This window comes from Grampus griseus (assembly GCF_964374135.1).
Source record: "Grampus griseus genome assembly, chromosome: 4".
Classification (NCBI taxonomy): domain Eukaryota; kingdom Metazoa; phylum Chordata; class Mammalia; order Artiodactyla; family Delphinidae; genus Grampus; species Grampus griseus.
This window is the reverse complement of record NC_138997.1, coordinates 143,870,921-143,885,295: the sequence shown is the minus strand read 5'-3', so window position 1 is coordinate 143,885,295 and position 14,375 is coordinate 143,870,921. Positions and strand designations below refer to the sequence as shown.

Below are 14,375 nucleotides of genomic sequence, written 5' to 3'. Positions count from 1 at the left end.
TTGGCAGGAAGTTGTGTCGGGGCGGGGCGCGCGGCGGGCTCGGCGCTCGCTCCGGGAGAGTTGACAAAGCCCCGCAGGGAAGGACGCCTCGCGGCGCGGCGCCCCGGGCCCCTCGCCCCGCCGCCCCGGGACCCCGGCCCCGGCCCCCGGACCGACCCCGACGCCCGCCCCGCCCCCAGGCCCCAGCCCCCGGCCCCCGCCCCGGCCCCGACCCGAGCCGCCCGCGCCCAGGTAGCGCCGCCCCGTCCCGAGGCCGGGCCCGGGGGCGCGGGGCGGCGGGGTGCGGCGCCCGGGGCGGCGATGACCGCGCAGCGCGCCCCGCGGGCCCGGCCCTGAGCCCCGCCGCCCGCGAGCACCGCCGAGGTGAGCCCCTCCGCGCGCCCGCGATCCCCGGGGCAGACTGGGCGGGCCGACTCGGGAGGGCCGGGGGCCGGGGCCGGGGGCGGGGGCCCGGGCTGAGAGCGTCCGGGTTCCCGCTCTGCGGTGGGGAGCCGCCGGCACCGGCACGCGCCGCCGCCGCTCCCGCCTGGCCCGAGGTCCTGCCAGTGCCCCGCCCCCGCCCCTGTACCCCACGTGGGCCCCCCCCAACGCAAATTTGTCCGCTAATGGCGCAGGCGATTATCTGCGGGGCCGCCGGTGTTGTGTGTCCCGCGGGCAGGGCCCGAGTTACAAGAGCCAGGAATCCAGACGGTGTTTGGAGGGGGGGCGGGGGAGGTCGGTAATTAGTGTAAACCCTTTGTCTGCCTTTGATAACCACGGTTCCCCCGCCGCCGCTTCCTCCGCCCGGAGCGCGGCAGGGAAGGCGGGGCGGCCCGCACCCCGGTCCCCGCGACCCAGGGCTGGGGTGCGGGCGGCTCCGGGGCCCAAGGCGGGGGGCGGGGCGACCCCCACCCCCACGCAGTGACCGGCCTCCGAATACACCCCAGGTCCGCACTGGCCGAGATGACGCCGAGCCCCGCGTTGGTGCTGCCGCTGCTGCTGCTCCTGGGGGCCCTCCCGCCGGCCACCGCCGCCCGAGGTGAGTGCTGGCGCCCAGCCCGGCGCCCCGGCCTCCGCCAGCGCCGCCCCTTTCCCTCCGGCCCTGAACCCTGCCACAGTGCCCGCCTGGCGCGCGTGACTGCGCCCCGCCCCTGCTGGCCCGGCTCTGCCCGCCCTTCACCCGCGGGGAGCCCCAGTGCACCCATGGGACACTGCAGCTCACCCGCGGCCCCCCCTCACTCACGTGGCTCCCCAGCTACCTGTGGGGCACCCCTCACCTATGGGGCATCCCCATCTCATCCATGAGGTCCCTCCAGCTCTCCCACAGGGTTACCCCTCACTCTCAGGGCACCCCCAGCTCATCCGTGGGGCCCCACACTTGCTGGCCGGGTGGGCTCTGGCCCCAGTTCCCCTCAGGACATACGCACACATCCACACACACATCCCTGCAGTTGCGGGCAGCTGCTCACGGCGGATTCATGAGTGATGGGCTGTTTGGCCACATTGGACCCAATTAGGCCCCTGGGAACCTGTAGAGATCCCCCTGGTGGCCAGGGTTGGGTGTGGGGACAGTGGGGACATTCTTGGCCTCTGGGACTAATGACCCAGCCCTGTGCCCTAGGCCTGCCTATCTCTGGGAAGGTACAGGGTGGGGGCTGGGAGACTGAGTGCCCAGTGCACGGGGTCACTGCATGGTGGAGGGTCGGGGCCTGTCTTAATGCAGACCCTGAGACCACCTACTTCCAGCTACACACTACGTCTCTCGGTGTGCACCACACCAGGGTCTGGACGTGGGCTCACACACCTGCTGTGCAAGCGGGCAGGCCCAGATGCCTCCGGAGGGACCCCTGCCCCCGCAACCAGCCCCAGCAAGGGGCGTCCTTGGCTGACGAATGATGCGTGCCCGCAGACTCCCACCGCCATGCTCAGTGCTGGCCTCCCTCAGCTAGGCGGGACCTGCGGCCAGGCCAGCCCTTTGGGTGTGTTGACCACTCAGGATCGTCCTTGCCCTGTCTACCAGTCCTCTGAGGCTTCGCACCCCTCCCCCGGCGCCGCTGCCGCCCAGCGGGCGCACTGAGACCAACCCGGCCTTATATGGCCACGTTCGGGTGTGGGGTGGCGGGCGGCGGCCCAGGTGGGCCTCATGCCACAGTACCCACCCCACCCCCGCGGCCCCGCCTGCCCCGCCGGGGACTGGCTGGCTCGCTTGAGGGTGGGGGCTGCCCAGGCGTGGCTGGGACGGGCAGTGTCCAGGGTACTGCGGACACTCAGGTCATGCCCGGCAAGGCCCCCCTCCGCCAGTGGCCAGCGGCCTGGACTCTGATTGCTCTTTTATCTGCTTGCGCTCCCCTATCCACGCACCTGCCTGTCCTCCGGCCACTTGGCCAGGGAGGCTCTGGAGGCCACTGGCCTGGCCTGGTCGTTGGCTGGAGCCGGAGGTGGAGTGGCGGGTGGCAGCGGGCCGTGGATGGCAGTGGGCGGTAGGGCCTGCCTCGGCGCCGAGGGGTCCCAGAGGGACCACACCCTGCTCTGTGCCCGTTGGCTGAGGCCTTGGGCTGCATGGTGAGGGCCTTTCCAAGGGCAAGGGCCTCTGTGGTTTTGGGGGTGCGGGGTCAGTGCTCTTCCTGAATTGTGCTGGCTTCTCCGCCAGGCCTGGACTGGAGGGCAGAGTCGTTGCAGGCCCTTCCCACTTGGCGAGTGAAGAGGCTGAGCGTGGACCTTCTTAGGCTGACAAACCAGCGCAGACAGAGTTTGGGGGGTTTTCTGAAAGCCGTTTTCCCCGTGGTGTCACAATTTCTGGAATCGGTACATTTCTAGACTCCAATCATATTTTTAAAGTTCCCCTTTTCCCAAAGTTTCACAATCTTGGTGGGTTTGTCTTAAACTGTTTGTTTTTTTTCTTTTTTCAAATTTGAAAAAAGAGGTTGGCTTTCTCCATTTCCATTTTATTTCTCACAGTGGGAGCTCTGAGAGGTTCCGAATGAAATGCCTTTTACAAATTACTTTGGAAGAAGTCATTTCAGGGTTTTCTGAGAGGTGCCGCGTGTGAACTCCTCTGAGGATGGCGGTGCAGTGGACGGTCTCTGAGCAGCCAGCCCCGGAGGCCCCGCCCTGTCCCCTGGACCTGGCCGGTGTGCCGGGTGCCCTATCTCCCGCGGGATGGAGAGGACTTGGAGCTGCCCTGCCTTGGGGCTGTGGCGCGAAGGGTCTGCTGGGGTGTGTGAGTCGTTGGCGAAGCATGTGGCCGTCAGGGCGGCTGTGGCGTGTGCATGTGCGTTGTCTGACCTCGGCCTCTGGCCAGGCTGCAGGGGGCCTTCTCCTCCCCTCTAGGTCCCTGCAGGCCGTGCTGGCCAGTGTGCGGCCAGGGCTGAGGTGGACTTGTGGGAGCCCGGCCCAGGCTCTGCGAGCTGGGGATGTGGGCCAGCGGCCCCATTTACGTCTTGTCTTGGGCCCCACTCCTGGAAGGGAAAATAAATCACTGCCTCCTCTGGGGGGAGGAGGGAGCCGAACAAAGTGGCCTTTGGCTGGGCCAGGCTGAGCTTGGGCTGCCCGCAGCCTCTGTCTCCATTGTGGGGGGATCAGTGGGCCCCCGGCTCCCGCCCGGCTCCGCGGCCCTAACGTGGTACATGTTGGTTTTCCCCGGCAGCAGCCTCAGTCTCCGATCACCTGGGCGGCTCGGGCTCGCTGACGTGCCGGGGGGACGGGCTGTGGCCGCCTCCCTGCTGTGTGGCCGTCCACGCTGGCCTCCTTTGCCCCACGCTGTGCCTCGCCTGGTGACTGCAGCCCTGGTGCGTCCAGGTGGCAGCCTCCGTCGGCGGGGCAGCGTGTGCAAGGAAAGCGTGTCCGCGCCCATGCCACCGTCCCCAGACCTCAGCGGCGCTGCAGCCAGTGTGGCCCCACCTACCTTGCCCATCACCCGCTCTTCCTAGTGGTGGCCACCAGGCGCTCCTGGTCAGTCCCAGCCTCGCTCCTCTCGGGGCCCAGGAGAGCAGGGGCCACCTGGGCTACCTCAGGTGGGGTCGCAGCCCGGGGTCCACTGGAGGGAGGTGGAACGCAGAGGCGTGGGCGTCACCCCGGGACTTGGAAGGAGAGGTGGGTGCTGGTCAGGGTAGGCAAGGACAGGCCTCCAGCTGGGGGGATGTCGTGGGCAGAGGTGAGCAGCTCACCGGGGCCAGAGTGGACATCCAGTGGACGCGGGCGCCTTGGTGTAGTGGGGTAGGGGCCTTGAGTGGGGAAGGGCTGGGCCGAGAGGCTGGTCAGCTGAGGGGGTGTCCTGGGGGCTTTTCCACCAGGACATTGTGGCCAGCCTTCCTGGCTCCAGCGAGGAGTCCCGGGGCCTCCATCCACACCCTGTGCCCCAACTGAGTGGCTGGGGGCGGGGCCTGGAGGCAGGCAGGGGGTAGGGTAGGTGCCTACCCCCCCATCCAGCGCAGACGGCCGCCTTGAGGAGAACTGGCCCAGGGTGGGGTTTCTAGGAGCTGTCCCTGAGGCACTGCAGGAGTTGCTCCAGCCTAAGGGCTGCTGAAATCCAGGGTTTCCCGTCTTGGCAGGAAACACAATTGCTTTTCTTCCTGCCGGGGAGTTTATTTCATGAGAGATTTACACAAGCTGTGCGCTGTTGAGTGGCTGAAGAGTGAATAACGGGACCTGGGGCAGCAGGCGGGGCGGAGGGACCCCCTCTGGCTCCCATGATCCTGAGCCCTGGAGGAGCCGGGGCCTGCGGAGCGCGCTCTCCTGGTCCAGGGCCACTGCCAGTGGCTTCGGGGCTGCCCTCTGCACTCGTGCAGCAGCCTGTCCGGGTTCCGGCGGGGACTGGGGCTGACTCTGGAGCTCAGCCCGACACAGCATGTGCGCCTTGAGGGCCAGGTGGCCTGCCCCGTGGCCTCTGGGGGCCTGGGGGCGCCTAGTCTGGGCCGGCCTGCTCAGGCCCCATGGCCTCAGTCCTGGCCTCAAGAAGCCCGCCGTGGGCGTGGGCTGTCGTGGAGCAGGTATGGGTGGGACGCAGGGGCTCTGGCCTGGGGTCGCGCAGGCCAGGCTGCTGGGTGCGTTGGGTCTTCTGCTGCCGTAGCCATCGCCCTCACCCTCGAGGTTCTGCTTAAACGCCCAGGGGCTCCAGGCTCAGGAAAATGTCCTCGTCTCCCCTCTGAGGTGACTCTGGTACCTGGATCGGGGCCCCCTGGGGCGGGGCCCCTGGGGTGGTCTGGGCCCCGCGGCGCGTTACCCTGTGCTCTGGGTCCGGTGCCGGCAGGTGTGGGAGGGCTCACTGGACAAGGGCCTTCTCGGTCCTTTGGCAGCTGGGGGAGGGTCTGGGTCAAGTGACGTTGGTGAGGTGGGGGTGGATGGCGGGGTGGGCAGGGTCGGGGTGAGACAGCGTTGAGTCTGGTGGGCCTATTGAGATCTGGACACCCGACGGGGCTGCCCGGTGTCCAGCTGAGGGAGGCCCGGCGGTGGGTCTGGGTGCTTTCTGGTCACTGTCCCGTAGGCCGCTCACATGGGTCCCCCCACCAGGGAAGTGGCCCTGTCAGGGTGATGCTCTGGGCCTCACTTGTCGGTCCTGGGGGTGGTGAGGGTTAGGCGGAGGAGCCCTGAAGCTGGGGGGCCACTGGAGGTCCATCTGGGGGCCTCCAGAGAAGAGGACAGACCTGGAGGCCCCCGGTCTGCCAGCCCCCTGGTGCACGGCTGGGCAGCCGGTGGAGGGGACGCTCCCGGCGGCTTGCTCGGTGGGTCAGGCCGTCCCTTTGCCACGCCCAGAATGGCCTGGTTTCTGGGGCAACCACCTGTCCTGCGGGTCCTACCAGTTCCACCACAGATCCCGTGGGTCCAGCCCCCGGGGCCGCCCTGGGCCGGCTGTTGACCGGGAGCCTGTATGCGAGTGTGGGTGTGCACGTGTGCCGAGCCTGCCCCCCTCGTGGCAGCCCTGGGGTGGGCCTCACCTGTGCCCCCGCCCTGGGGTGTTCCTGTCCTTCCCCCCCAGGCCTCGCCTTCTTGGGGAGGGTGCTGGCCCTGCGGCCTTCCCAGCTCACCCTGCTGCACCCGGTCCCCACTGTGGGCGCCCGCTCCCCCCAGAGAGTGCCTACTTGCCCTGTCTGGCGTCAGGTACCCAGGCAGCCCGGGTGGACCTGCCCCCTTCCGGCCCCCCAGCCAGGGCCCAGCGCCCCTCCCCACGCCTCTCACTTAGCTTGTCCTGCACAGCAGGACGGTGGCTCCTGGCTGGCCGCCCTCACCCCACGGCCAGGCCCATGCTGGTTAGCTCGATGCTCCCCCCACCTCCCCCGCCCCCTGCCAGAAAATTCCTTCCAGGCTGGAAATTTCTGGGGCTTTGCAGGGCTTGTGGGGGACCGAGCTGCCCTGACGAGCCGGCCGGTGCTGCATGCACCCTCAACCTCAGCTGTGTTTGCGGCTTCACGGGGTGCCTCTGTGGCCCCTGCTGGTCTCTGCCACATGGGCCCTGGGAGAGGGGCGACGTCTGGCCCGGCCCCTCTTGAAGGGAGCTTGGGGTTGGCAAGCCAGGGCCCACAGAACACCCCGGGCGGTGGGGAGGGGTGCAGCCCGACACTTGGGAACCCTCTCACCCCTGCCACGGCGTGAACAGAGCGGCAGCGTGGGTCCAGATGGAGTGCCCCTGGGGGCGGGGAGGGAGGAGGGGGTGTCGGGAAGGTGCGCCAGGCTGCGCGGAGGCCGCGGGGCGGTGAGGTGTGGGGTGCTGAGCTTCGGGGCGGCCCCGAGGGCCTGTGAAGACGGCTTGGGGGTACGGGGGGGTGGGCATGGGGTGGGCCACAGCTGGGGGTCCCTTCTCTGTTCCTGCCAGCACCTTTGCCTCCCTGGGCCCCGGGGCAGGAGGGCTATCAGCTGGGGTTGCAGCCGGGTCTTGTTATACTAAACGGGGGAAAGCGGTGCTTCTGGCCAGGCAGGGGGAGGGGCTGTGGGCCTGGGCGTCAGGAGCGCTCAGAGGTGGGGTGTGTGTGGCAGGGAGTCTGCACCCACTGTTGGGGTGTGCACCTGGGGGTCGGTGTGACAGGGTCTGTGTGTGACAGCAGCTCTGGATGGCGGCTGGGAATCCAAGCTGGGTTTGTGGGGCGCCCGGAGCGGCTGCCCCCCATCCCCCCCAGTACCCCCATTCCTGACCATGTTTTCACAGCTGAGGGTGGAGGAGGATGGAGGAGAGGAAGGGGCGACACCTTCCCTGCCCGTTACCTTGACGTTCAGCCCCCCTCTTGGGGTGAGACCCGGCCCCAGCCTGCCTTTGCCCCGTGTCTGCCATGCCTGCGCCGTGTACATCCTGCCTGTGCCCGCAGCCTCCTAGGGCCGTGACTGCGGGTGGGTGCAGGGTTGGGGCTTCCTGGAGGAGGCGCTCACGGGGAAGGCACTAAGGCTGCGTCGGCTGCCCCCACCCACACGCCCTCCAGGGGCCCGCGGGTCTCCAGCTCAGGCCTCAGTTTCCCTGTGGCTGAGGGGCGGGAGGCCTTGTCCAGGTGGAACAGCAGGGCTTGTGTTTCCCAGGCTAAATATAGAGCTGCAGCAGCCGTGCTGGCGGCCAGAATTCCCAGGAATCTGGGGGGCCAGGCCTCCCGCTGGTGAGCCTGCTGGGGGGTCTCTCGCAGAAGCTGGGGTGGGGGGCAGGGTCCCCCGGAGCCCAGGTGGGGGTGGGGAGGGGTGAGGCTGGCCACAGAGGGGAGGAGGCCTGTTTGCTTTAGGACAAGGCTGGCTCCAGCCGGGGCCTCTGGACGGGCGCTGCCTCGTCCCCCTCACTGCTCACAGGCCGGCCCACGGGGCCACACTTCCGGCCCATCTGGCGGTCACTTGGCCCTGTCCCTCCACTCCGCAGGACCGAGGGTGGCGTCCCTGCCACCCAGTAGGTGCCCCCCAACATGGTCTCCTCTGGCGGGTGGGGAGAGGGAGGGGCCGCACTGTCAGGCGGGCGCGTTCTCTGCCACTGAAGCGGGCTCCTTCGGGGGTCGGGGGTGTTGAACCAGCCGCCAGCGGTGCCCCCACGATGCCGCTGGGACAGGCGGAGCCCCAGCAGGGAGCGATGCTGTTCCTCGCGCGGGCACCGTCCTCCCCGCGTGCTGTCCGGGCCATCGCGTGTGTCCGTGTGGACGTGTGTGGGTCCGTGTGCCTGTGCTTGTGCGTGTGATGCTCGCACCCAGGTGTCAGCCCGGGAAGGGCTGGGGGGTGCCCTTTTGTCCTGCAGCCTGGGAGGCCCCTGTGAATGGTGGAATTTCAGGCAGTGACAGGTGGTGGACAGGGTCTGCCTGGGAATGAGGCCCGGACCCTGGGCGGCCTGGGGGGCCTCAGAAGGTCCACTTGTCTGGGGGCCCTGAAGTCTCTCCCACTGCGAGCTGGGTAGGTGCCTGGGGGGCCCTGGAGACAAGTGAGTGATTAGGGAGAGGCGGGTATCAGGGGAAGCCAGAGGGCTGGCTGGCTGGCTGGTACCTCTGGCATGGCCCACTGTCCAGGGGCTGCGTGGAGGGGGTGGGGCCACCCGAATGGGGCAGGATGTGGAGGGGGGAGGCTGTAGAGGGAAGGTGCCTAGTGTCTCTGTGTCCCTCACACCCCAGTCCCCTGGGACCCCCTCCCCACCTGGGGCCCCAGAGAAGCGGAGCCCTGGGCTGTCAGCTCCCTGCATCCCAACGGGGATGGCCCCCTACCCTCCGTCCGCACCCCAGGCGGAGGCGATGGGGGCCCGTGCTCTGTGAGGGTCCCTGGGCGCTAGTCTCTGGGGGACCCGCAGGAGCACTTTGGCTGTGAGGCGGCAACAGAATCAGCGGCGACTGCACGTTGAAGAAACACCAGCTGGTTATTAAAAACACATGCCGCTCTCAGGCCCCGGGCCCAGCGTCTCAGCGCAGCCACGCCCCCGGCACCTCCGTGCGGCCAGGGCTCGGGGCGTGGCCTTCACGGCCTGGAGTGGCTGCCGTGTGGGGTGGGTGCCCCTTCCAGTGGCTGGTGGGCGGAGTCCTGGGAGCCAGGCCCAGCCAAGCCCCTGGGAAGGGCAGCCGGGTGCCCGTGGCTGCCTCTCCTGGTCCGGGGGGGCCGTCCGTGACCATGTAAGAGCCCTCCACCCTCGCGGTCCTCCCGTGGTGTAGGGGCTGCACACCAGCCCCAGCTCAGGGCGTCAGGCACGGGGGCACGGCAGGAGGGGACTGAGGGTCCACCAGGAGATCGCTCCATAGCCTTCTGATGTCCGCAGCGTCCTTCCCAGCTGGCCCGTCTCTCGCGCCCTCTAGGCCTGTCATCCCCATTGTCCCTGGGTGGCCCCGGGCCGGTGGGGACGGGGATGGGTTTCTTCCCGCTGGTGAAGGGCACCACGGCCTCAGCCCGGGACGCAGGCTTCTCCCAGGGCAGATAGTGGTCACCCAGGGCTGGGAGGCCCAGCTGCTTGCCCTCTGACTCCAGGGCCTTGGTGACCTGGTGTGGCCTGGCTGGCAGCAGGGAGGCTCTTGTCCAGGCAGGCAGACCTGGTTTGGTGCCGCCCATGTACACACAGGCACAGACATGGGCCACCAGACGCAGGGATGCTCGCACGTGCACACACAAACAGATGGGGTGCCTGCAGGGAGGCGGTGGGGGCCGCCCTCGCTCGCCTGCGGACGTGCGTCCTGGGCGAGCCGCATCCCGGCTCCCGTGCGGGAGCGCAGTGGGCCCTGGGTGAACGCCGCCTCCTGTGGTCTGGGAGCTGGGTAGGCGTATCTGGGTGGAGTCCCGCGGTGGGGGCCCAGCAGGGACAGCCCTCGCCCGGCTCCCAGTGCCCACACCTGCCTTGGCCCCGACCGACCACCTGCTGGTCCCCTCCTCCCTGAGCGAGCCCTCTGACCCCCACAGGCCCCCCGAGGATGGCGGACAAGGTAGTCCCGCGGCAGGTGGCCCGGCTGGGCCGCACTGTGCGGCTGCAGTGCCCCGTGGAGGGCGACCCGCCGCCACTGACCATGTGGACCAAGGATGGCCGGACAATCCACGGCGGCTGGAGCCGCTTCCGCGTGCTGCCCCAGGGGCTGAAGGTGAAGGAGGTGGAACGGGAGGACGCCGGCGCCTACGTGTGCAAGGCCACCAACGGTTTCGGCAGCCTCAGCGTCAACTACACCCTCATCGTGATGGGTCAGTGCTGGCCGTGCCAGGGCGGGGCCTTGCTGTTCGCACCTAGTCAGCTCGGGCAGGGAGGCAGACCCTCCCTCTGTGCCCACCCTCACCCTGCATGAGCTCGGCCCACTGCCCCCGGGACCAGAGCCGCCCTGCTCCCCTCCCGGCCTCTGAGCCCAGGACACCACCCCCAGGCCGGGCCCCGCCCCCTCAGGCCTCACCTTGGGGTCCCCCTTCCTCCCGACCCCTTGTCCCCCAAAGTTCTGCTGACCTGGGGGCAGGGCTGGCTGGGGGGGCGGCAGGGGTGGGTATGGGGGCCCCAGGTGGTGGTCCCACTGAAGGGCAGCCTGGTGGGGCAGGCGGGCCGGCAGCCTTGGCGTCAGCCATGACTTTGAGGCTCAGGTTTCGGAGTTCAGAGGGGCCGCTGGGAAGGAAGGGCCTTCTGTTCTCCTCTGCCTCTGGGGCCCGGGCTTGGGGACTGGGCGGCGCCCCCAGGAACACGCCCTCCACTCGCTGGTACCAGGCGCTGGCGCCTCGCCCTCCCCCCAGGCGGGTCCCTCGGGGCAGGTTCCCTGGCAGCACAAAGGAGGAGCCTGACCCACGCACCCCTCCACTGGGTTCCGGGGTGGGGTCCGAGCGCCTGGCCTTGGTCCTGGGCTGTGGAGGCGGCGGCTGTCACTGGGGGGGGGGGGCATTCCTCAGCATGCCACCCCCCACCCAGGCCCCACAGGCCTTGTCTGGGCTGTGGAATGGGAGTACTGTGGGTGTCCCCCCCAGCGTCCTTTCAAAGGGCAGGACGACCAGGCGGTATGTGAGCCATGTCAGCTCACCAAGCCCTCGGCCCCTTGATGTGGGCTAGGGTTACTGCAGCTGCCGGCTGGGCCTGGTCGCCACCTCCCCCCGGCCCTGCAGACCCCCCGGAGCCAGGGTGGGGGAGCCAGATCTCCGTCCCACCCACGCCTGTCGGGGTCACCTGCACCCAGGGAGTGCGCCGGGTGGGCGGCTCCGGCCCAGCTGTCTCTGGGATTCTGAGACGTGGGTGTGCATCCATGGCCTCCTGTTGGCGTTTCTAGAGCTTTCCCAGCTGGGCCTGAGGCTGGGGCCCGGGAGCCAGTCCTGGGGTCTTACAGGGGCTGCCGAGGCCCCTCTCATGCACCCTCCCCTCTGCAGACGACACCAGTCCAGGAAGGGAGAGCCCGGGGCACGACGGCTCTTCCGGGGGCCAGGAAGACCCAGCCAGCAAGCAGTGGGGTGAGCACAGGGACAGACGCCGCCATCTTGGTGGGGGGCGGGGCTGTGCCTCCCCCCAGTGCCCGCTGACTTCTGTGCCCCGCCCCCTCCCCTGCGCCCCGCGCAGCCCGGCCCCGCTTCACGCAGCCCTCCAAGATGAGGCGCCGGGTGATTGCGCGGCCCGTGGGCAGCTCCGTGCGGCTCAAGTGCGTGGCCAGTGGGCACCCACGGCCCGACATCATGTGGATGAAGGATGACCAGGCCTTGACGCGCCCGGAGGCTGGTGAGCACAGGAAGAAGAAGTGGACCCTGAGCCTGAAGAACCTGCGCCCCGAGGACAGCGGCAAGTACACGTGCCGCGTGTCGAACCGCGCGGGCGCCATCAACGCCACCTACAAGGTGGACGTGATCCGTGAGTGCCGGGGGCCGGGGGCGGGGCCGGGGGGGGCGGGCTGGCGCCTGGGGCCTGTGCCCAACGCACGTCCCTGCGCAGAGCGGACGCGCTCCAAGCCTGTCCTCACGGGCACGCACCCCGTGAACACGACGGTGGACTTCGGAGGCACGACATCCTTCCAGTGCAAAGTGCGCAGCGACGTGAAGCCCGTGATCCAGTGGCTGAAGCGCGTGGAGTATGGCGCCGAGGGCCGCTACAACTCCACCATCGACGTGGGCGGCCAGAAGTTCGTGGTGCTGCCCACGGGTGACGTGTGGTCGCGGCCCGACGGCTCCTACCTCAACAAGCTGCTCATCACTCGCGCGCGCCAGGACGACGCGGGCATGTACATCTGCCTGGGCGCCAACACCATGGGTTACAGCTTCCGCAGCGCCTTCCTGACCGTGCTGCCCGGTGCGTGGGCCCCGCCCTGCCCCGCCCCGCCCCGCCCGGGCCACGCCCACACGTGACGCGCCCCTCCCCGCCCCCTCCTCGGTTTCTCCTGCAGACCCCAAGCCGCCAGGGCCGCCCGTGGCCCCCTCGTCCTCCACCACCAGCCTGCCGTGGCCAGTGGTCATCGGCATCCCAGCCGGCGCCGTGTTCATCCTGGGCACCGTGCTCCTGTGGCTCTGCCAGGCCAAGAAGAAGCCATGCGCCCCCGCGCCCGCCCCTCCGGTGCCTGCACATCGCCCGCCCGCGACGGCCCGCGACCGCGGCGGGGACAAGGACCTGCCGGCACCCCCCACCCTCGGTGCCGGCCCCGGTGTGGGGCTGTGTGAGGAACTCGGGCCCCCGGCGGCCCCCCAGCACCTGCTGGGCCCGGGCTCAGCCGCCGGCCCCAAGCTTTACCCCAAACTCTACACGGACACGCACACGCACACGCACTCACACACGCATTCGCACGTGGAGGGCAAGGTCCACCAGCATCAACACATCCACTACCAGTGCTAGGCTGCCTCGGGGTGGGCTTGCGGAGGCCCGGCCAGCCGCGCAGGCTTGGGGCGAGGCCACAGAGGAAGATGGACTGCGGGTGCGAGGCGCCCCACGTGAGACACACACACACCTGGACGCACACACATGCATGACATACCTCTGGACACACACACAGAATTACACACACACACACACACACACACACTCACTCAGACTAAGAAGCCTTTGGGAAGGTCTGTATTGTAACTCTGCAGTGCGCATGTAGCGATGGGCTAGCTCATGAAGGAATCCCTTGGCCCCGTGATAAGGATTTCATGGGGGCCATGGTCACCCCCCCACCCCGGCCTGGCAGGAGATCTGAGAGGCACCCTGGCTTTGCAAACCAAAAACTCCGACCCCTTCCCTACGCCTGCCCTCCTGTGTCCCTGCCCAGGCTATTTTTGCCACCACCTGTCCTGGGTGTCCAGGAGTCCACCAGTGTCCTGGGCAGGGGGGTCGGGCGGAGCAGCCCTAGGCTCCGTCCTGAGAGGCCGGAGCTGGCTGGGGGTGCCTCCCGTCCCACTGCCAGAGAGAAGGGGCCCTTGATATTTATATTTAAGAAATTAAGATAATAATATTAATAATGATGAAAGGAGGGCTGGGCCACAGAGACTTGGCCTCTCCTGAGGCCCAGGACCCACCTGGCCTTTTGGCCACTGGATGTCCACCTCGGGGCCGGGCATCCATCACCCCACTCCCCGTGGCGGCCCCAGGCCTCTGTAATTTTATATAGAGTTTGAGCTGAAGCTTCGTATATTTAATTTATTTTGTTAAACAAGAAAATGTGCATTCTTTCCTCTAAGCTGGTGTTTCTTTCTGTGTCTGCATCTGTGTGTGCCCGTGTGCCTGTTTATATCTTCCTGTGTCTGCATCTGTGCGTGCGCGTGTGCCTGTTTATAGGACGGATGGGGGAGCTCTCGAACCCCATCACCAGGCCTTAGGCTCGGGGGCCGAGGCCTGAGGGTCCCCAGGGCCCGCCATCAGCGCTCTGAGCCGGAGGACTCTTCCCCACTCACCTGCACGCGCCTCCTTGGCCAGCCAGAGTCCTGCACATCTGGCGCGGGGGGCCCCCCTCTCTGTACTGGTGTGGTCCCCCAGCCCTCAGTGCAGGGCCCGTGTTTCTCCCGTCCCACATTCTGGGGTTCCCTGCGTGGCCTTGGTGGGGAGGTGGGCTAGGGCCAGTTGCCTGCAGGGCACCGTCCACCCTGGGTGTGCAACCGTGGCCTCGCTCTCCTCACCCAGCCAGCAGGCAGGGGTTGGGTTTCCCCTGGCCCAGAGGTTCTGGAGCATCTTAAGAAAGGCACTAAGAGCTGGTGTGATTCTAGCAAAGGCCCCGGCGCAGCATGTCCGAAGAGCGGCAGGAGGGGCGAGGCTGAGCCGCTGGCTCTCAGTGCTTCAGGAGACAAGCCCAGGCCCTGCCTGACCTGCCCGTCGGGATGCCCGCCGTCCTGCCCAGGCAGTGCTGGGCCCACGGCTGGGGCCGAGTCTCCCCTCCCCCGTGCCTCGGCAGTGAGCTGCCGTCCGCCCCCGCCTCCTCCCCAGCTCCGGGCTGGGTCACCTCCCTCTGCTCTCGTCTCCCAGGGCTCAGTCCCCAGTCCCCTTGCCCCTCCTCTGCTGGGACCCCCATGCAGTGCAGGATGGGATCCCCTGTCCTTCTCAATCTCCCCCCATTCTTCGGCTTCCC

General features: G+C 68.5%; 1 protein-coding gene across 2 annotated transcripts; it reads left to right on the top strand.

Annotated features, from left to right (window-relative positions):
* The first annotated feature begins 343 nt into the window (after nucleotides 1-343).
* FGFRL1 (fibroblast growth factor receptor like 1) lies at nucleotides 344-13,487 on the top strand. Of its 2 annotated transcripts, XM_082653779.1 has the most exons (7): nucleotides 344-363; nucleotides 927-1,018; nucleotides 9,802-10,074; nucleotides 11,227-11,307; nucleotides 11,414-11,698; nucleotides 11,780-12,133; nucleotides 12,228-13,487. In XM_082653779.1, exons 2-7 carry the CDS (start codon nucleotides 943-945, stop codon nucleotides 12,668-12,670), a joined length of 1,512 nt encoding a protein of 503 aa, XP_082509905.1. In that variant the 5' UTR covers nucleotides 344-363; nucleotides 927-942; the 3' UTR covers nucleotides 12,671-13,487. The 2 variants fall into 2 exon arrangements, with proteins under 2 accessions (XP_082509905.1, XP_082509904.1); XM_082653778.1 differs by having other exon boundaries at nucleotides 11,414-12,133.
* The last annotated feature ends 888 nt before the right edge of the window (nucleotides 13,488-14,375 follow it).

Coding starts and splice junctions, on each gene's coding strand:
- FGFRL1 (XM_082653778.1), top strand. CDS start 943: ATGACGCCGAGCCCCGCGTTGGTGCTGCCGCTGCTGCTGCTCCTGGGG. Junction 11,308..11,413: donor CCCAGCCAGCAAGCAGTGGG/GTGAGCACAGGG, acceptor CGCCCCGCGCAG/CCCGGCCCCGCTTCACGCAG. Junction 12,134..12,227: donor CTTCCTGACCGTGCTGCCCG/GTGCGTGGGCCC, acceptor TTTCTCCTGCAG/ACCCCAAGCCGCCAGGGCCG.